The sequence below is a fragment of the Dermochelys coriacea genome, chromosome 10 (assembly GCF_009764565.3).
Source record: "Dermochelys coriacea isolate rDerCor1 chromosome 10, rDerCor1.pri.v4, whole genome shotgun sequence".
In the NCBI taxonomy this organism is placed as follows: Eukaryota; Metazoa; Chordata; order Testudines; family Dermochelyidae; genus Dermochelys; species Dermochelys coriacea.
The window spans coordinates 39305359-39327161 of NC_050077.1; the positions used below are offsets into that span (position 1 = coordinate 39305359).

At 48.2% G+C, this 21803-nt stretch overlaps 1 protein-coding gene across 1 annotated transcript; it reads right to left on the minus strand.

The window, feature by feature from the left end:
- Positions 1-466: 466 nt before the first annotated feature.
- On the minus strand, positions 467-20490 carry METRN (meteorin, glial cell differentiation regulator). The gene is made up of 4 exons (XM_038418559.2): positions 20057-20490; positions 12185-12612; positions 4782-4841; positions 467-2251 (listed from the first exon to the last, which is right to left on the minus strand). The coding sequence occupies exons 1-4, from the start codon at positions 20143-20145 to the stop codon at positions 1935-1937; spliced, it is 894 nt and encodes a 297-aa protein (XP_038274487.1). The 5' UTR covers positions 20146-20490; the 3' UTR covers positions 467-1934.
- Positions 20491-21803: the final 1313 nt, after the last annotated feature.

The window sequence follows — 21803 nt, forward strand, 5'->3', positions numbered from 1 at the left end:
TCCGCCAGGTGCCATTAGTTTATGGGGTCTATTATACAGGAACCTTTTCTTCAAACTACAGTCTACCCAAATCTTCATTTAAAAAAATTTCCCTGGTGGGAGTTCACTGCTGTACACACAAGAGTTATACTGGACTGTCTTCTGCACCACTTCAGGCTGAATTTCACAAAGGTTCTTCCCACCCCTCTTGTCCTGTCAAGGCCCGTAGATGATGATCACAGACCAGAGACAGCAAAAAAGTGATGCTAAAATGGTGTCAGCTCCTTTAGTGCAGAGATGAAACCAGACTGGAACACCAGAACCAGAATCCTGGATCTGGATCTGAAGCAGAACTCGGGGGAAGTTTAGAGCCAATCTCAGCCTGGGCCCACCTCTCCTTTAAAGTGTTCTAGAAGCTGTTTGGTGATTCTGCATTTTGGGTGTTGCTGAAGGCAAGGAAAATGCCAGGTTTTAGGGGTGGAGGTAAATGTGTGGAGAGAGGTGGTGCCAAAGTCTGTGCATGGGGCTTTGAGTGAGGGCTCCGCTGGCAGGAGCTTGAAGAGCAGCACTGAGCTTGTGTATACATTTACATAACGGTTTAATCAAAGTCTTAGGGCTGCTTATGTCTTTCCTTTCTGGCAGATAGAAACTACTTCCCCAGCACCCAAAACCCAAAGCAGGTAAGCTTCCTCCTCCCCTGGCAGGTACAGATTGATACCCATATTCTGCTCTGCTACTGTAGTGTAAAGCTGGGGCCCCTCCAGGGAACACTCCCCAAGTGTCAATGAGAGTAGACACAAGATACCTGTGAGGACTCTATGGGGCAACTTTTTGGCTGCCAAGTTCAGAGCCAGGGATAGGCAAACTTCTAGCTGTGATCCATTAATTTATGTCCTTTCAAGAGCCCATCCAGCGGATATCCCCAACCCTGCTCCCCCATAGCTCAGCTATCCCCCACTTTCCCATGCTGTGTACTTTCCCAAGCAGTGTCTTCACATTTCTACCCAAACAAATACTAAATGGAATGTAAAAATGGTAGCTGCCACTCCCTGGGTCTTCCTCCCATCCCTGGAGGGGTGAAGCTCTGGGGGAAGGAGAGGGAGCAGGGCTATTTCAGAACCAAACTTTGTCAGGGCAACAAGGCCCCAATTCTACAAAGCACACAGATGCCTAAATACCTTTGAGGCTCTAGGCCTTAGACCCTTTGAAGTCAACGGGACTGACAGCATGTGCTAAAGAACTTTGCTGAATCATATTCTATGCGTCAAACCAGGTACAGTTAGAATGGCCTCTCTTCAGGCAGGATTTTCACAGACAGGCTCCCATGCCATTGGCTGGTTTTGCCAAAGCCTTTTCCGCGACGGGTGGGTGTGTTTCAGTGCAAAATGAGAAGCAGAGTTGCTCATGCATTGGTTTCCAGTTCTGATGATCCACACGCTCAGCCCACTCCCATGTTTAGTCTGAACAATCACAGTACAGCAAGAAAGTCCCTCAGCGCTGGGACTCACCTGGCAATGAATCTTGGGATAGCAAGGATTGACTTAGCAACTGTGGAGAGACTGTCATTTCACTGGCATTTTTTTGTCCCCTCAAGCTGCTTGAAGGGAGGGTTTACTAGAAGTCCTGCTGTCCATTAGTCAGTCCTGTGTGTATTTCTGTTCCCCACAAGGGGAGGGTCTAATTCCCTTTATGTTATTCAGTGTGTGCCCGCTCCTAATCATTAGTCTGGGGATCTCCTCCCCAGGGGCCAGGTTCCTGTTAGCACAGAAGGTGCCTTACAACTCTCTTCAGCACAGAGCAAGTGAAGCAGGAATGGGGACCACTGCAGGTCTGTATGGGATGGGGAGAACTCTTGCTAGCTCCAGGCTGGTGGATGTGAGCCCTTGGTGGCGCAGTTGTTGCTGCTGGTGATCCCCATTCCCAAGGGTCAGGCTGAATGCCCCTGCCCTCATCATTCAGTCCAGCGAGACTTCGCAGGGGTTCTCATGAGCCTGGTGCGCATCCTCATAGATACGCCGGAAGTCTTTGTAACGAGGAGCACAGGTAAGCCAGGCCTCCCCAAAGTGCAGCCACCCCGTGAAGAGGAAGCTGCCAGGTCCTGGTTTTACTCCACACTGCAGCAGGGTGTGGATGCTGCCCATGGATTTGCTGGATTTGCCTGCAGGCTGGAACAAAGTGAATTTCTGCCGGTGAATGCGCATGGCACTCACGCTGATGACGGATTCCTGCATCTCAACATCATTGGAGACGGTCCGGATGTTGCCACGAATGACTAAGGGGAAAGGTCGTAGGACAGACACAATTACTCACTGATCCAGAGCTGGGAACTGTTGCACTGCTGTGACTTCTGCATCTCTAACTGGGAACACTTAGCTATCTGGTAAAAACTGACTAGGTCCAGGTGGCACAGGCAATCCAGGGGGTCACTGCACCAACCTCTTATCTCTGGAGACCTGGGCCCAAAGCCTGATGTATTTACATGTTCAGCGCACAGGCAGCTCTGCATGGGAATGTGGTGCTGGAATAGTTGAAGGGACTGCAGGTCATAATGGAGGTGCATTATAGATTTGTAAGACCAGAAGGGACCACTGTGAGCATCAAGTCTGGCCTCCTGCATAACACAGGCCAGAGAACCTCTCCCAAGGATTCCTGCACTGAGCCCAGTTACCAGTGCTTTGTGTGCAGGGGGAGCTGCAGGAGAGAATTGAGGTTCACTGGCCAAAATAAGAAGGGGAGATACTTGAGTAAGTCTAGGGGACAGTGGCAAAAACACCCATGCTCAATCCATGCCAGGGCTCTTATCCTTACTACCACTGCTAGAGCTGCATCCCCCCAAAAGTCTAGTATAAACCAGGGCTCAGTGGGTTCTCCTGTGCTAATCCCCTTGTAATGGAGATGATGCATGTCAAGTGCTGTATTCTAAAGGGATCATCACCACCCCTCCCCCTCTGTTCTAGTTGGGATGTCATTCCATGAAAGAAATGGCTGGTAAGTTTAGAGAGAACATAAAAGAAAATCCCCCTTCACACAGAGGACAGCCAACCTGGGGAATGTGCTTTTGCTGGGGGGTCATTGAATCAAATACATAGGCTGGATACTCATGGGCATTTCCTAGCATTCACAGTTATGTACTGAGATAAAGGTTATGAAGCCCCATGCTTCAGTGCATGCACTGATCACCTGTGAGGGTCAGGAAGGGATTTTCCCCTCTCTGCACATATAATACTGTACAATTGTGTAATACTGCACAATTAGCTGGGTGCATTCTAGTGGGGTTGGCCTTCCCTGAATCAGCAGGTATTGGCCTCTGCCAGGCCACTGGATTTATGATCTGATCTAGCATGGCAAATCCCTTGCTCTTACGTTTGAATTTTTCATTGTCATGGCAACTCTGGACTGGACAGCCAGTGACCCCTGACCCTCCTTCTACTGTTTAGAGATGCAAATCGGGAGGTTAACAGCATGTGCAGGAATAATTGGCAACTGTCCACTGTGGCACACCCATGTGTGGACATTTAAATAGGAGCAAGGCTGTTTTCGGCTGCATGGTCACAGCCTGGGAGCAAATGCCTTGGCTTAGCTCTGTCGGCAGCACTTACCACAGGCTACCTGCTGATGGTACTAACTCTGCCATGGCCTGGCCTGCCAGCTATGAATCAGCTAATTAAGTGGCAGGAACAAAGGGCAATGGCTGGTTTGTTTGCTGTTGTAAAGCTGTCACACTGGGCTCTCTGTGATTCCACACCAAATGCCCCTTGTTTTGCTTAGCATATTGAAAGTTCACACTGCGAATAGCTCCCATGCACATGCTCTGTCAGATCTGGACTATGCCCAACCCTGTGTGTGCGTGCAGGGGCTGGGGAGGATGAAAAGATGGCCCCTCCTTCCCATTTCAAGTGCCTGGCTTCTGTGCTGCAGGGGAAGGAGCTTTTCTGCTTTGCCTATGCTGTTGAATTTCTCCCTCTTCCTCTGTCTTTTATTTCTGCACCAATTATTTCACTGGGAAGACTGTGGAACAGGAGTGGTATGAAAGACTCAACACAGAGTACATTAAGTAACAAATCTGGCCACACAGTACTCCAGCTTTCATTCCAATGCTTACTAGAGCGGGATGGAATATTTTTGACCAAATGACTTTGACTGAAATATGCAATTTTGTCAAAGCGGAAACGTTTTGCAGAAACATATCAGTTTAGTCTGCTTTCATAGGCGAGGCCTTTTTTGGCCAAGGGCTCTCTGGTCACATCTGATGAGGGAAGGAGACCCAGATTGAAAAGCTCATGTTTTCCATCCAAAAACAGATGTTTCAACATGATTCAGTTTAGCTAAAACGTGTGAAATGTTCTAATGTGGAACAAAAATAAAGTTCAGAACCTTGAGAGCTGCCCTGGAATAAAATTGTTGCACTCTGCACAGCTCTAGTGCTTGCCAGAGATCTCCCAGAACTCCTTGGTAAGATGGGGAATAGATTTCAAGGCCTTTTAATCCACCAGCACAGTTCCTTACCACTTGAGATAAGGAAGAATCTCCTTAGCTGTCATAGGGCCTATGAAACATAACTGAGCTGTTCTCATTCTCTCTAGTAGAGGCCAGTGGTAAATAGTACTGTGTATTATGTGCTGGTTAGCATGTCTCTTTATCATGGGGACATCAGAGACTGGATTTTTCTTTGTTATGTGTTTAATTCTTGGATCCACTGATGTCAGACACCCCCGATTCCTGGAAAAAGAACCCTTGGGGGAAGAGAATGTGAAGCAGAAGAGGGCAACAGTAAATGCAGAAATGGCAAAAGCTCTACTCACCAAAGTCACTAGTGCAAATGGCCATCAAGATCTCCGTGTTATTACATGGCCGGCATGCCCCTGCAGCATTCAAACAGAGAAAAATTGTGTTAGAAGTAAGTCCCAGGCTTCCTTCTCAGATATTCCCGAGGCAGGAATGCTGGCTTAATCCCTTTTGTTTGCAGGTGCCACACAGCATCCCCATCTGGCCTCCTCAGACCATTGGGTGCCTGGGGCTCTGCCTTTGTTCTCACAAGGGTTGCTCTGCTGCCCAGTGCCCTCTCGGGGCTCTCTCTACTTGGAAGCTGGCCTGGTGGAATGCAGCTTCCCCCTGCAATAGCACCATGCACAAAGGATGTGAATTCTGCAGAGAAAATACAAAGGTCCCAGAGTCAAGTTCAGAGCTTCTGGATTTGTGGGGAAAGCTCTGAGGGAGCTCTGCAGTGACCCCTCTGGCTGAGTCAGGAATTGGAATGAACTGCTCAGGAGAAGGGAAGACCAAATGGGGGTTGCTGCTATCCTGTATCCAAGTGCTTCCATGGTGCTCCACAGGATGTGCAAGGGGCTCGTGGGCCATTGCAGGCAGAGGTTATGCATGCAGAACATAAGCAGTGCTGGACAGTACCTTCTGCACTGAGGGACAGAGCATCGAGCCCTCTGTGGGCTGAGAACAAGTGTGTTGAAGGAAATGTGGGCTGAAGTGTGATCCTCATCATGCTAATGAGCTGTTTAGCTACACTGTCCTCTCTTAGGTCTCATTCCTGCCCCTGGGCAGCTGGAAGTTGGCAGCTGCGCTCTCCCTGCCTTGCTCTGTACTTTGTAGCTTGTGCTCACACATGCAACACCTGTGAGAGTTAGATCAAGAATCCAGCTTTACCTTTCAGTCAAAATACAACCACTCTGCCAGAGAAAGGTGATAACACGGATCAGTGTTTGGGCATATTGGTTTCCATTCTAGCCTGGCTCCCTTTCCCCAGATCTCTAGCTGCTGACTTCCATCTCTGGTGTAGTACCAGTTTGGGAGACTGCATCGCATTTCCTTACTGCCCCAGGCTCCGCTGAGACAACAGATCCTCCCGTTCCCGCCCACCCCTGCTCTGCACATGGTATGTAAAGGCAGAGTCGGCTTAAGGTCTCCTGGGACCCTGGTTCAGAGCAAGTGGAGAAACCCTGGTGCCAGAACTGGGGCCCCGCCCATGGCCCAGCCTCATTCCACTCCTTCTCCCACAGCCCTGCCCGTTTCACCCACAGTTCCACCCCATTCTGCCCCCCCACTTTGCCCCCATTCCCACCCCTACCCCCTGTTCGCTCCTTCCTCCCGCCCCCACTGCGGCCTCAAGACCAGAGAAGCTCTGTCCCCCCACCACAGGCCCAGGGCTACAACGGCGAGTGAGAGCTACTTGAGACCCAGGGCTACAGTGAGGGCTCCAGGTGCTGGGACTTCCCCCACCGCCCCGTGCTGCTCCTGGGGACCTGAGTCTTGGTGCTGGGGCTTCCCCTACCTGCCCCATGGCTTCTGCCAGGGCTCCTGCTTCTGCCGCCCCATAGCGGATTTCTGTTGTGGTGCTCATTTTTCCGGAGCACCCCAATTGGCTGGGCCCCCTGGGCAAGGGTAATCCACCACTGGCAAAGGTCACTCTCAGCAAAACCCCTCCTTTCTCCATAGTGCAGGGCAGTCTCCACTGAGCAAATGGCTGTGTAAGACAGTGGTTCTCAACCAGGGGTCCAGGGCCCCCTGGGGAGCTGTGAGCAGGTTTCAGGGGGCCTGCCAAGCAGGGCTGGCATTAGACTTGCTGGGGCTCAAGGCAGAAAGCTGAAGCCCTACTGCATGGCACTGAAGCCCGGGGCCCCAAGTCCCACCACCTGAGGCTGAAGCTGAAGCCTGAGCAACTTACCTTAGCAGGGTCCTCTGTGGTGTGGCCCTGCTTGCTTCCCCTAATGTTGGCCCTGGCTTTTATATGCAGAAAACTAGTTGTTGTGGCACATGTAGGCTGTCGAGTTTTTATAGCATGTTGTGGGGGCCTCAGAAAGAATAAGACTGAGAACCTCTGGTGTAAGGCACTGTTGAGACTGCTCCACTGCCCTTCCAGAGAGCATAAGGAGTTAAGAGACCAGAGAAAGCACATTTCAGAATTGGTGCACCTGCCGCTGGAACCAGAAAAACAAGTCAAGACACCATTGCCCACCCCTCTGCCCCTGGAGTTCACACTCTGGAGCAGAGACTGAAAGGAATCCTTAAGCTGGGGTGCACATCTGTTTGAGCCAGGCTGCCCCTGCTGTTCATAACCCTCTCTGAGCTTTGCCAGATCTCATGGGCTAACCCTGTTTGGGCCACACACTACTCAGCCAAAAGGGGAATAATATGTAGCATTCATATTTCTCAAGCATTAATTTATCTTTGCATCTCCCTTCCCAAGGACCCAGGGAAGTATTATCCCATTTGGCAGCAAAGAGAGTAAAGTGACTTGCCCAAAGCAACACAGTGAATTGGCAGCAGAGTGCAGGAGCTGAGCTGATAAATTCTTGACTATTAGCCCTAAATTCAAGTCACTAGACCACATAGCTTCTGTGTATCATGTTCCTCATGGAAAACTTCGTACACTTGCTTCATTTCTGTGGCATAGTGCCCCCAGAAACACACTCACAGGCTGATGTGTTCTGCCCCATCATCCTACAGTATGACAGCATCTTTCCTGTACAGGTTGTCTGGTGATGCTCCAAGCTGTGTACACCTGAGTTGCAGGCTGGGTGGTCCACACACACAAGTTTTGGTCCTGCCTGACCTCCAGTTTATAATAGTATTATTATGCATCTGCTCTGTGACCTCTGCTAGTTGGCATCAAGTGGTCCCTGGGTCACAGTGAAGCCTGCTAAACAACCCAGTGGGGCCATTGGGCGATCGAGATGCTAAAGAAGCACTCAAGGATGATAAGGCCATTACGGAGAACCTAAATGAATTCTTTGTATAGGTCTTCATGGCTGAGGATGTGAGGGAGATTCCCAAACCTGAGCCATTCTTTTTAGGTGACAAATCTGAGCAACTGTCCCAGACTGAGGTGTTATTAGAAGAGGTTTTGGAACAAATTGATAAACTAAACAGTAATAAGTCATCAGGCCCAGTTAGTATTCACCCAAGAGTTCTGAAGGAACTCAAATGTGAAATTCGCAAAAAGAAAAGGAGTACTTGTGGCACCTTAGAGACTAACAAATTTATTTGAGCATAAGCTTTCGTGAGCTACAGCTCACTTCATCGGATACATTTGTAAATGCATCCGATGAAGTGAGCTGTAGCTCACAAAAGCTTATGCTCAAATAAATTTGTTAGTCTCTAAGGTGCCACAAATACTCCTTTTCTTTTTGCAAATACAGACTAACACGGCTGCTACTCTGAAATGTGAAATTGCAGACCTACTAACTGTAGATTTTAACCTATCATTTAAATCAGCCTCTATTCCAAATGACTGGAGGATAGCTAATATGATGCCAATTTTTAAAAAGGGCTCCAGAGGTTATCCTGGCAATTACAGGCCGGTAAGCCTGACTTCAGTACCAGGCAAACTGGTTGAAACTATAGTAAAGAATAAAATGGTCAGACATATAGATGAACGTAACTTGTTGGAGAAGAGTCAACATGGTTTTTGTAAAGGGAAATCATGCCTCACCAATATACTAGAATTCTTTGAGGGGGTCAACAAGCATTTGGACAAGGGGGATCCAGTGGATATAGTGTGCTTAGATTTTCAGAAAGCCTTTGTCAAGGTCTCTCACCAAAGAGAGTTGTCATGGGATGAGAGGGAAGGTCCTCTCATGGACTGGTAAGTGGTTAAAAGATAGGAAACAAAGGGTAGGAATAAATGGTCAGTTTTCAGAATGGAGAGAGGTAAATAGTGGTGTCCATCAGGGGTCTGTGCTGGGAACCGTCCTATTCAACATATTCATAAATTATCTGGAAAAAGGGCTAAACAGTGAGGTGGCAAAATTTGCAGATGATACAAAACTACTCAAAATAGTTAAGTCCCAAGCAGACTGCAAAGAGCTACAAAAAGATATCACAAAACCAGGTGACTGGGCAACAAAATGGGAGGTGAAATTCAATGTTGATAAATGCAAAGTAATGCACATTAGAAAACATAATCCCAACCATACATATAAAATGATGGGGTCTAAATTAGCTTTTAACACTCAAGAAAGAGAGTTGTGGATAGTTCTCTGAAAACATCCACTCAATGTGCAGCAGCAGTCAAAAAAGTGAACAGAATGTTGGGAATCATTACAAATGAGATAGATAATAAGACAGAAAATATCATATTGCCTCTATATAAATCCATGGTATGCCCACATCTTGAATACTGCATGCAGATATGATTGCCCCATCTCAAAAAAGATACACTGGAAATGGAAAAGGTTCAGAAAAGAGCAATAAAAATTATTAGGGGTATGGAGCTGCTGCCATATGAGAAAATATTAATAAGACAGGGACTTTTCAGCTTGGAAAAGAGATGACTGGGGGGGATATGATAGAGGTCTATAAAATCATGACTGGTGTGGAGAAAGTAAGGAAGGACATGTTATTTACTCCTTCTCATAACACAAGAACTAGGGGTCACCAAATGAAATTAATAGGCAGCAGATTTATAACAAAAGGAAGTATTTTTTCACACAACGCACAGTAAACCCGTGGAACTCCTTGCCAGAGGATGTTGTGAAGGCTAAGACTATAACAGGGTTCAAAAAAGAACTAGAAGAGTTAATGGAGGATAGGTCCATCAATGGCTATTAGCCAGGATGGGTCAGGGATCATGTCCCTAGCCTCTGTTTGCCAGAAGCTGGAAATGGTGACAGGGGATGGATCACTTGATGATTACCTGTTTTGTCCATTCCCTCTGGGGCACCTGACATTGGCCATTGTTGGAAGACAGGATACTGGGCTAGATGGACCTTTGGTCTGACCCAATATGACCATTCTTATGTTCACAGACCCCTCATTCTGCTAGGTGCTGTATGTACACATAGCAAGAGACAGCCCTGACCTAAAGCAGTTACAGGCTAAACAGACAGGATTGATAAGGAGAGGGAGAAAGCAAGCATGTCCACCCTTGCTTTACAGCTGGGGAACAAAGTGCTTAAATGACTTGCCCAAGGTCAGCTGAGGAGTCTGTGGCAGAGTCAGGAATTGAACTGACTCTCAGGGTGCTGTGTTAAGCACAAGACCATCTTTCCTCCCAGGACAGTTTATCCTTCCCCTAATCTGTCAATCTAAAGGCCTCAAAGCGCTTTACAAAGAGCAATTCATGTATCCTTGCCCCTCCCCTGCATGGTAGTTCATTGTTGGCATCCCCAGTGCAGAAAGCAGGAAACTTCGTAGTTCAATGACTTGCCCTGGGAACAGAATACAGAGTCCCTGACTCGGAGCACACTCACGGGACCACCGTGTGCCCTTTGAGGAGGAGGCTCTTCTACTACCCGTACAACTGGGAAGTAAGAAACTGAACTGGTAACAGCCATTAGGAGAGAGGGTCAGCCCTATCCATTCTTGGGACATTCTGAACAGGGCCATGAATGCTATTTCTCACCAAGGGGAAATGTTTCCTCTACCCCAACCCCAATGTTCTTTAATAATCAGAAATACACAGTGATTGACAGCTGGCAGAGGAGGAAGGCAATGACATGCTCCCCTTCTGTGATATAGGCTAGAGATGGAGTCAGGGATTTGGCTTGAACCCAAGTTTCCCTTGGTCTGAATGACCCCTACCACATGTATGTCCCTCCCTGGTTCAAACACTACTGAGCTTTCGATCTGAGAACCCAGAGTGGGAGGAGAACTTTCCTGGTGTTCCAGGTGCCTGGTATTCAACAGTCGGTTTCTGTCCTCTTATACAGACAGGCTCAGGTTGTCTCTAGGCTCAAGGTTCCCAAACAAGCCCTTGTGGCAGGTATTGGTGTTATGATACCTTTAACATGGGATGATGAACCTGACTAGGACAGACCAGCTCTCCAGGCAGGAAGGGGTATGCTAGTTCTGTGGCAAAATACTGCTAATTCACCCAGCCCACAGCTTCCTGATCTTTGTGCTCTTTCCCTGACCCAGGGGCCAGCTCTGCTGCCATCAGAGGTGTTCCTATGGCTGGGAAGAAGAGGCGGGGGGAGGAGCACCATTGCTGCAGGGCCAGGCTATTTCCTTCCAAATCCCCTCTCCTGAAAAACTAGTCACACTAATCCCGTGTTTAGGGTTCACAGGGTGCTGCAAGAAAGCAACCCTTGCCATTCCCATGTGGAGAGTCCCGGGGTTGCCATGGCAACCAAGAGAGCCCCTTATCTCTGGGGTGGCTGAATGGCAGGGATGTCCCTCACGGGGCGCAGAGTGGACTTTCGTTAGCTCAGCCTTGGGGTGAGATGGCACTGATTAAACATGTTGACAGGACATGTTTGAGAGCCTCCTCCAGCTCCTGGCTTCGCTCTCTAAACACGCTCAGGAAAAGAGGCCAGCTTGGGTTACCATCCCCTCCCTGTCCCTGACAGGAGGCCCACATCATGGGGGTCCTTTAGCAGCCAGTAGCTGGAACCTCCTACAGCCTGTGCCTCTTTGCAGCCTGGAGCAGCAAAAAACCCAAGAAGATTCCCACTGACCAAAGTGCTCCTACTGTGTAACAGCTGCGTGGCTCAGGGCCCTGCTATTGCTATCAATAATGGGCCCAATCCTGGCACCCTGGCTCAAGAAAAACTTCCCATTGTCTTCATTAATCAAGGGGAATTTTGCCTGAATTCAAACTAAGTAAGGCCTCAAGGACTGGTCTGTTAATAACTAATTATCCTGTGAAGTACATCAGCAGTGGTACCCTGATCTTACAGAGAGGGAAGCTGAAGTACAAAGAGGTGAAGCAATTTGCCCAAGGTTACGCAGTGAGTCACAGTGTCAGAATCAGAAATAGAACCCAGGAGTCCTGGGTCCTTGTGCCCTGCTCCAGCCAGCCTCCCTCTCTAAAAGGATGCGCCCAAGCCTAGATTTTTAGCTGGCCCTGGTAGAACAATGCAGTAAGGAATCTCATCCTGCTGGAGCAGCAGCTCATGTAAGGAGGGCACGGCTTTGGTGGATGTCACCCTCCTTGCCCAGTGAGGGAGGAGACTGGCAAAGTCACAGGACAGGACAGGAGGGCAATACAGATTAGCAGCAGAATTGGTTAATAGTCCTGGTGTAACCACACACCTCCTGGGTGTGGTGTTCTGTTCCCTCTCGTGGCACCAAGACCACTTAGAGAGAGAGATTAATGAGTCTTCTTTACAGACTTGGCTATATGGCTTTTAGCTCATGCAGTAGAGCCTCATGCATTTAGCTCCAGAGGTCCCAGGTTTTTCCCGCCCACCAATGGCCAGAGTCTGTCAGTGTTACACTTGCATCCTGTGGAACCATGCCACTGGCTATTTACCTTCCATGCTGAGGTTGCTGGAGGGCAGTGAGAGGCGCGAGTTCCAGTCTCCCCGCAGCTCATAGCGGAAGGCAGCAATCCGACGGCTGATGTCCTGGTGCAGGGTAGACTGAAGGAACAGTGCCACTTTCTCCTGGGGCAGCCAGCTGAAGCAGCGCACCCTGCGGCGGAGGGAGGCATCTGTCTCAGACAACAGCAGCTCCAGAATCCCATTCCTCTCCAGATAGATCTGAGCTCCTCGGAAGGTGCTGGAGGGCTTGATACAGGTGGTGACCTGCCTGGGGCTCTTCCCTTTGGCTGCAGTGCTCATGGGGAGGCGGGGGGAGAGGCTGAGGCGTAAAGCCCCGGCTGGGTACAGCCACTCAAGTGAGCCCTCAGCACAGTGTAGAGAGATCTGCTCCACGCTGCCTGATTCCTGGGATAGGCCACTGCGAGGGGAGAACAAACGCATGTTACCATATTACTAGTCGAGTGGTTCTCAACTTATAACACACTGTGGGCCGCATATGCGGCCCAAAATGTGTTAGCTGGGCCACGGGGCCAGGTGGCAGGGCAGCAGCAGTCTGGACCCCTGCCATGTGCGGCCAGCTTCCCACCCCAGACCCTTATCACGTGGCTGCCCCGGACTCCCTCCACATGTCTGCCCTGGACCCCAAAGCTTGTGGGGCTGGGTGACTGTCTGCCCCAGACCCCCACCACATGGCTGCCCTGAACCTCGGCACTTGCAGGGCCGCGCGGCTGCCCCGGACCCCATGAGGCGGCTTGGCAGCCCTGGACCGACCCCTGCCATGCAGCTTCCCTGGACTGGGGCCGGCTGGCTGCCCCAGACCCTGGAGCTCATGGGGCCGGCCGCCTGCCCCAACCCCAGACCCCTGCTGCGTGGGGCGGGCTGGCTTCCCCAACTCTGGACCCCCTCTGTGCAGGGCTGGCCAGTTGCCCTGATCTCGGACCCCCGCCCCATAGCTGCCCTGGACCCCTGAGTTTGCGGGACCAGGCAGCTGCCCAGGCCCCAACCCTGTGGGGCCAGCTGGCAGCCCCGGACACCTGACTTCACGGGGCTGGCCGGCAACCTGAACCCCGGACTCCCACCACGTGGGGCGGGCCGGCAGCCCTTACCCTGACCCCGCCACACGGTGGGCAGCCCGGATCCCACCATGCCAAGAACCTGGCAGACCCTGGCATGCAGGCAGACTTTAGCACACAGCTGAACTGGGCCACAGCTGTGTGCTAATTGGGCTGCATGCAGCCACTGTACTAGCCCATTGGCACAAGGCTCTCTATCCCAGCATGCTCCAGGGCCACTTCAGCTCCCAATGGTCCCGCCATGCAGCAGATTAAACTAGAATCCAATGACCACAGCTACCAGCATTGACTCCACTTGCCCAAGAGCCTTGGGAGTAGGACTAGGCCCTGATCCTCTAAGGTATTTAAGTTAGATGCCTAACTCCCACTCAAATCAATGGGATGTAAGCGCTTTACTCCCTTGCAGGATGTAGGTTTTAATGACTGGGGCACTCCATGATGGAGCTAGAATGTGGGCTTGTAACAAAGAGTCAGGCTGAACACTCTCCTGACTGCTCCTTTTGTCTTCCTCCTCCAGTTCTGGGCTGACTTCATGCTTACTCACTCCTTCCTTGTGGAGCGGCCTGCTCAATTACTGTGCGTCCAGCTTGGAAATCACCTGTTCCAGGTGGAGATGGACCTGAATCAGACCCTGGATCCCCAAATCCGCCACCCCTATCCAAATCTCTTAGCTGTTCCTCATTTTTCTCTGGGTGCTGAGCCCAGATCTTGGCTCCGGACACCCTGATGCTTTGATGAAGTTCAGACGCAAATGCAGCGCTAGGGACCCCCTTCTCTACCTCACTGCAGAAGCAGCATGACAATCATAGAATCCTAGGCTAGCAGGGACTGCAAGAGTCAGTTAGTCTAACCCCCTGCCAAGATGCAGCATTATGAGGTGGAAAGGCTCCAGGAAATGAAGCTGCTCTTATCCCAATGGGTTTGGAATGCCTATTATATCAGCATCTCCCAACCAAAGACACCACTAAGCTTGAATACATGGCATACCATGCTCCAGGCCTGGACGTCTCATGCTCTTCTTTATCCAAATTATGCCTGATTCTCCCAAGAGATGAACATCCTCCTCTTTCCCTAAAACTTTATCTTTTTTCTGGCTACCTGGCCACCACCAAACTCCTCCTTCCCATGGCCAGAATTTTCAAGCCTGGCCTCTGATTCTGAGGGGAGGCCCTCAGTTTTTTTGGGGAGGGCTAATATCTTGAACTTCATTGTCTGAGCTACTGTGCCCCAGCAGCTTGTAGAGATTTCACTTGTGGATGTTAAGCACCTCCTGGTTCAAGGTGCCTTTAGAGCAGTGGTTCTTAACCTTTACTGCAGCCTGCACCCTTTTAGTTCTCAAAATATGTTCTCTCACCCCTTATCAAAAATCATTGAAGTAGGTCAGTTCTTTAAACGTAGATATATTTTTGTTTGTATATTACAGTAATCGTTAAATGTATAATGTTAATAAATACATAGGTTTGATGAAACAAAGTACTTGTACTTACTTGCCTTGCTTAATTTTTTTTTCGATGATTTACCTTCTGAAAAAATCTGGCATGTCTCGCACCCCCAGAAAGGGCATCTCACACCCCCAGGGGATGCATGCACCCCAGGTTAAGAACCACTGCTCTAGAGGGTACCTGCAAATCACTGGCCTCTGTGACATTGTTGGCCTGAGGTTGTGTCATAATCATTAAGTTTGGGTGCAGAAGTGGCCACCAGATCATCTAGTCTTATCTCTGAATATCCCAGGCCTCAGACACCACTCAGGAACTTTTGTTGTCTCCTGGCTTTTGCTTTCCTAACTGAGAGGACAGGAGCTCGGTACAGGGAGTCTGCATGGGGCCCTGCTCAGCAAGGGCTCTGGCAGGCATACACATGCCTCCCACGGTGGGTGTGGCTCTAGAGGGGAGGTATCAGGCTGAAGAACCAACTCTACCACAGCCTCTTGTGGCATCAGTTGTGTCTGCCCTATAGTTCATGTCTGAAAGCTGTCCGATGACAAAGCTGGTTAGATCCCGCTGCAGCATCTGGTTAATCACTGACTCATTTCTTGCCCACCAGACTGATAGATTATAAAGAGTCCACCGGGCCCTAATAGTTGCCATATGGTGATGTTCAGTGACCTGCTGCCAACTCTTGTGATATTGAGGGATTTTCTTAGCACCCCAGCTCCTGGAGCCAAGTGAGTATGTGAGACTCCCAGTTTTCTTTTCTTTTTTTTAAAAGGGATGTTTGTATCTCTTGACAGATTTCAGAGTAGCAGCCGTGTTAGTCTGTATTCGCAAAAAGAAAAGGAGTACTTGTGGCACCTTAGAGACTAACAAATTTATTTGAGCATAAGCTTTCATGAGCTACAGCATCCGATGAAGTGAGCTGTAGCTCACGAAAGCTTATGCTCAAATAAATTTGTATCTCTTGAGGCTGCAGAGCAAAGCTTGAAAACATGAAGGGAGCACAGCTTAAAGGCTCAGAAACCAGAAGGCAAATGCAAAGAACACAAAATTTATTATTTAAAAAAAAATCCTGATTTTTTTTTGTGCCTGACTCACAATTTTTGAATGCCTCGCGTTGGCCATAGTGGGCATGTTGGAGGGAAAGTGAGCCTGGGGGACTCTTGACAGAACCAGCTCAGCTACTGCACCAGAGCCTTTCCTTCCAGAATAAATGGCAATGTATAGTATTCCCCTTACTCAAAGGTGAACCCAAGGGGTTTGGCTGAGAAAAGACGGAGAAGGCTGGAGCCCCATACAGCTGGGCAAACTCCTAAGAGGTGTCCATCGAAGGCAGAGGGAGCTCTCAGGGGAGGACAGGTTGTGGGGGCAGCTTGCCCCTGCGCCCGCCTGTTGTCTTTTACAAATTAAAGCCCAGCTTTCTCCTGAGTCCAAGATGGGATTTACTCTGCTTTCCTTGTGCAAGAAGAGATTTGAGGCCATTCAGAGTAAACTTATTTGAGCAGCAGGCCTGCAGATGCTTGCTCTGGGCAAAGTAATCCTGCTGCTCTACTATGCTGCTGCCTTGTATACATCTCTAGGCACGCAGAGTGTGCACAGTATAAACAACAGAGAGTGCAGAGGGGAGTCCCCCTTCCTGGAGGATGGCCTATGGCCTCCACTTTTCTCCATGCTGGCGTTTAGAATCTATAGCTACTCCTGAAGCCTTAACCTAGCCCCTCCCTGTGGGCCTGGAACAACCGTTTGGTGCAGGAACTCAGTGTCCTTCAGCGACATTCCCCTGCAGGGAAGGCAGAATTTTAAGGCTCCGGGATTGTATTTTATATCTCTCCTTTGATGTTTGATAGCCCTTTTTAGCTAAGGGTCTCCAAGTGCATTAAGCAATCAAGCAATTAATCATCGGTCCCCCTTCCCCCACGATGAGGTGGGTTAGACGGTTAAAGTGAGACACAGAGAGACTTGTGCAAGGTCACACCATGAGCCTGAAGCACAGCCTAGGCAGCCCAGCTCCTAATCACGTTCCTGACCCACAAGACCATTTTTTATCTGTAACGCAAATAAAGATACATTAGAATCCCATATGTGAGAACAGAATGGAGGCTCTAAGAGGCAGCATGTACTAATGGATAGGGCACCCAGCTGGGACCATTATAGCAAGCATGTAGCAAGATACAATCTCTGCTCCAAAGTGGTTGCAGTAGAGAAGACAGGCAAAGGATTGGAGGGGAACCAAGGCACAGAGCAGGGATGTGACTTGCCAAGTAGCAGAGACAGGAATAGAACCAGGTCTTCTTAGTCATAGTTTAATGTCCAATCCAGTCTACCTCCTGAGTATTTTTTAAACAAAAAAAATTATAATATAAAACTACTGTGTTGTTCTATAGTGCTTTCCACCCAAAGAACTCAAAGCAGGCAGTGATATATAAGGAGCACTTCACACCTGTATTGAAATACCTTTGATATGAAACACAACAGTTGCTATAAGCTATAGTGTGACTGTGTGCTGTTAGTTGAAGTGCAGAAAACTGTAGCTGTATCCAATTTAAACTATAGGTAAGATTTTGGAAGGCTAATTACCTGCTTTGGAATTTGGTCCATACACACAGCGCTGACAAAGAATGCCAGGGGATCATTAATGAGAACAAGTGGCCAGGATCTTGGTTTGCTGTCTTATCTCAAAGGTGCTAAGAGGCTTAAGAAAGAAGAATAATCTTTAGGTTTTTTCAGTGGGGTCTCCCGTCCAAGTACAGACCCAGCCCAACTCTGTGTCATTTGAGAAAGTGCATACATTAAGCTAGTAGGGCTTGCAGTCTACTAGCCAGCAAGTCTTCCTCAGTGTTCTATTCTAATACAAGTTGAGTCTTTGACCAGGGAAAGGAGGGAGAGAAATATCTGCCCAGGTTGGTCCCCCAAAATTATGAATCTGTAACCAGGCCTCATAACAAAACAGTGAAATCTACAGAGTTACAGCCTGGCAGGAAAAACTAGTTCAGTCATTCACTAAATATTCACACGTGATCCAAAAGAGGGACCAAGTCATTTATTTAGAAACCTTTTCAGGGCTACTGATTCTGTTAAATCTCTGCTGTAAAAGCAACAGCCAAACTTTTCTAAAGTAGTTCCAAAGCTTTTGGAGCAGTAAGAGTGTGATAATATGAGTACTTCTCCATTCTTTGCACTATCACACTGGTAAGCAAGCAAAAGTCTCAGCAGGAGGTGGAAGGGCATGGGTCTTTAATCTAGATTGAACCAGTGACAGTCACTGGACCTGTTTTTGCTTCTTTGTAGTTAACTCATCTGTAGAACTGCACATTGGCAAAAACACTGAGAAACAGATGCTGCCACTGAACTATCTTGGGTATCAGAGTAGCAGCCGTGTTAGTCTGTATTCGCAAAAAGAAAAGGAGTACTTGTGGCACCTTAGAGACTTCATCGGATGAAGTGAGCTGTAGCTCATGAAAGCTTATGCTCAGATAAATTTGTTAGTCTCTAAGGTGCCACAAGTACTCCTTTTCTTTTATCTTGGGTATGTTTATTGAAGTGCCCATGGTGCTGCCATCTGCAGGTCTAGGCTCTCCTATCTACAAAATGACAGGTTTCAGAGTAGCAGCCATGTTAGTCTGTATTCACAAAAAGAAAAGAAGTACTTGTGGCACCTTAGAGTGAATGCATCCGATGAAGTGAGCTGTAGCTCACGAAAGCTTATGCTTAAATAAATTTGTTAGTCTCTAAGGTGCCACAAGTACTCCTTTTCTATCTGCAAAGGCATTTCACAGCAGTTAGGCTGTCTCTCATCATATAGAACCATAGGGTTCAAAGAGACCGAAAGGGTCAGATAGTTGAACTCCCTACCAAGTTGCAGGATTTGTTGTGTCTAAACCATCCAAGACGGATGGCGATCCAGCCTCCTTCCATATTGGTACTTCAGCATGGCTTGGAGGCCTCAGACCTAGGCACTGTCCTAGGCACTGTACCCCACAATGAAAAGGTGTTTCAAGCCCCAGGGCTCTTACAGCAACTGCTTGACAAACCTTGCTTTGCTCTCAGATCTGAACAATGTTTGTGGTTTTAAATGGCTCCTTGGCCTGAGAGTTCTGCAACCTCTCAAAAAAATCATGTCAAAGAGCAATTTGGCTCATGTATTAAAGCAGGCTGCTCAGAGACTTTTTATTTTGAGGCTTTCACTTGAGTTCTTTTCCTATGTAAGCAGGCAGCATGGTGTATTTGGAAAGGAATAGCTACTACTGCATCCGATTTTATTGTTCGCTCTTGATATTATTATGAAGTGCAAAACAGTTAGGTTGGAGAGGACAGGGAATCAAGAAACTTCAAGTGGCAGAGGTCTGTAACTCTCACTTGTCCCTGTAACATTGCAGGGAATAAGATCACTGTTTAATTCTAGGGGGCAGCTGTGATCTTGAAAGGGGGTATGCCATAAAGATGAGAAAAACTAAAACTCCAGCACTTTCACTTCTTTACTCCTTTCTCCCCTCCTGCCACCTTACAAAGAAACAATAAGAGGCCTGCAGCCCTAGGATGCAATAAAACAATCATCACACCAAGTAAAACCCACCACTACGGAGCACAGAGAAGCTGGGGTAAGGCAGCGGGAGGGTTTATGTGATGCAGAGACCATAACCTCTGCCGTAGGACACAAGATGCTGCCCCTCACAGAGAGACGGTTCGGGAGGATGGATGTTGTTCTCTCAGATTGGATTTAAGTTAAAACCTTGTAAACTTTCATCAGCTAGCTAGCTTTGAGGGAGATACTTTCCCCTTCTGATAGCAGTCGGGGAATGGGGGGTGGAGGACAGAACCCAAACCATCACCTCCCTAGAGGAAAGCAATCTATTTTCCCCAGAGGCTCTGTGAAAGTTAAACTCAATTAACTAAAAATGGCAGCCACAAGAACTGAAATTTTCCTTTTCTCAAACATAAAGTGGACACTCAATATTTCCCTGGGCATAGGTTAGTAAGAAGAATGCAAACTTCTGGTTAAAAGCTCCTCTCCTTTACACCATTGACTTCAGTGGGTTTACTCCCGATTGACACCAGGATAAGTGCGAACAGAATCAGGCCCCCTCTCTTGATACTTATAACAACTCAGCCAGAACATGCACTATCCCATCCACTAGCTTCTAAACACCCTAAACTCTGCTGCACCAGCGTTTTTTTCAACTCCCACTGAAGACAATGGGGCTGGAGAATATGAGCCTGCATTATTAACAGAAAGTTATCTGAATTTCTGGACAAAGCAGATAGTTTCCCACCATAGGGCACATTTAGCACAGTGCGATCTCTGGCGATCCTTGCCAATGGTTACTTATTTTTAATTGAGGACCGAAGTTCGTACCTCCCCCTCCAGCTGCACTGGTCTTCTGAATAACTGCAAAGGACCGTATCCAGGACACCAAGGCAAAGAGCCCACAGCACAAAAGGCATCTTCTTTGAGATTTCGTCTCCCAGTAAAGCAGAAGGAGGAATCAAATGCCAGAGACTAGAGTAAATCCTTCCCCAGCAGACACCATGCTGGAATGTGCGTGGGGAGTTAACGCCTGCATGTCTCCGCCATCCATCTCCCCAGGCCTCCGCCGCAAAAGTTGTCAGGATGCAAAGCAGGATTTCCCTCCTTCCACCCGCTAGTCCAGAGTGATGCTGTGATTAAGAGCCAGGGGAAAAGCAGCCGAGATGAAAGTGACCAGGAGGCTCATTGTGAAATTGACTAAGGTGTCCACAGATTGCCGGTCAGATTCAACGACGGTGGACTAAGGAGTGATTGCGCGGGGGGCGGGGGGGAAGGAGATGATTTGCCAATCTCCAATCGGAGCAGGGCTCGGAAACTTTCAGCCAATCAGAGCCGAGAGAAGGATGAGGGGTGGGCTCCCTTTCCCCATTAACAACTAGAATTTGAGAACAATATAATGAAATAGAAAAAAAGAGTGAAAAGACTGTTTTGAAGTGATTGTTGTCCAGATGCGAGGAGTTCAGCACACAGACAGCTGATGGTGTGCACAGTGATTTGAGGGAAGGAGGATGCTTAATTTTTGAGAAAAGTTTGGGGAAATATATATACTGCTGATTGATTAAATGGTAAAATATACATGAACACAACTTGTAAACAAACCCCTTTCTATTATACAGACACACAACATGAATAAAACACAGAATCAATGAGCCTTTTGCACATAGGATCTGACCTCCCTAGGACTAATATTTATCTTGGAAAATGTAATTGTCAAATCTGTGGTTTTGAGGTGAGTTACACAGGAAATGCCAGCTTGGGTAGATCTAATCAGGATGCAGGTTGTTTGGATTATAAATGGTATTTACAATATAAGTTAAGTAATATCAAATTATGCATAAAGAGTCAAATTTGATGTCCCTGCTCAGTTTTTACTCCATCCTTATTCAGAGCATGAAGCCAATGGAGCTGTGTACAATCTTAAAAAAGGTTCTTATAATCTGATCATCTAACTTTTTTTTTTTTCATCCGCACAGACACACCCCTGGAGCCCCGACCTGGGGTATTCTATCTGCTACCCAAGATCCATAAACCTGGAAATCCTGGACGCCCCATCATCTCAGGCATTGGCACCCTGACAGCAGGATTGTCTGGCTATGTAGACTCCCTCCTCAGGCCCTTCATTACCAGCACTCCCAGCTATCTTCGAGACACCATTGACTTCCTGAGGAAACTACAGTCCATTGGTGATCTTCCTAAAAACACCATCCTAGCCACTATGGATGTAGAAGCCCTCTACACCAACATTCCACACAAAGATGGACTACAAGCCGTCAGGAACAGTATCCCCGATACTGTCACGGCTAACCTGGTGGCAGAACTTTGTGACTTTGTCCTGACCCATAACTATTTCACATTTGGTGACAATGTATACCTTCAAATCAGCGGCACTGCGATGGGTACCCGCATGGCCCCACAGTATGCCAACATTTTTATGGCTGACTTAGAACAATGCTTCCTCAGCTCTTGTCCCCTAATGCCCCTACTCTACTTGCGCTACATTGATGACATCTTCATCATCTGGACCCATGAAAAAGAAGCTCTTGAGGAATTCCACCATGATTTCAACAATTTCCAT

What these genes read in the sequence shown, in the direction of transcription:
- METRN (XM_038418559.2), bottom strand. Translation starts at nt 20,145, where the DNA reads ATGCCTTTTGTGCTGTGGGCTCTTTGCCTTGGTGTCCTGGATACGGTC. An exon ending in CAGTGCAGCTGGAGGGGGAG is followed by an intron (nt 12,613 to 20,056) that starts GTACGAACTTCG and finishes CTCCCCTCGCAG; the next exon opens with TGGCCTATCCCAGGAATCAG. An exon ending in CATTTGCACTAGTGACTTTG is followed by an intron (nt 2,252 to 4,781) that starts GTGAGTAGAGCT and finishes CTTTCCCCTTAG; the next exon opens with TCATTCGTGGCAACATCCGG.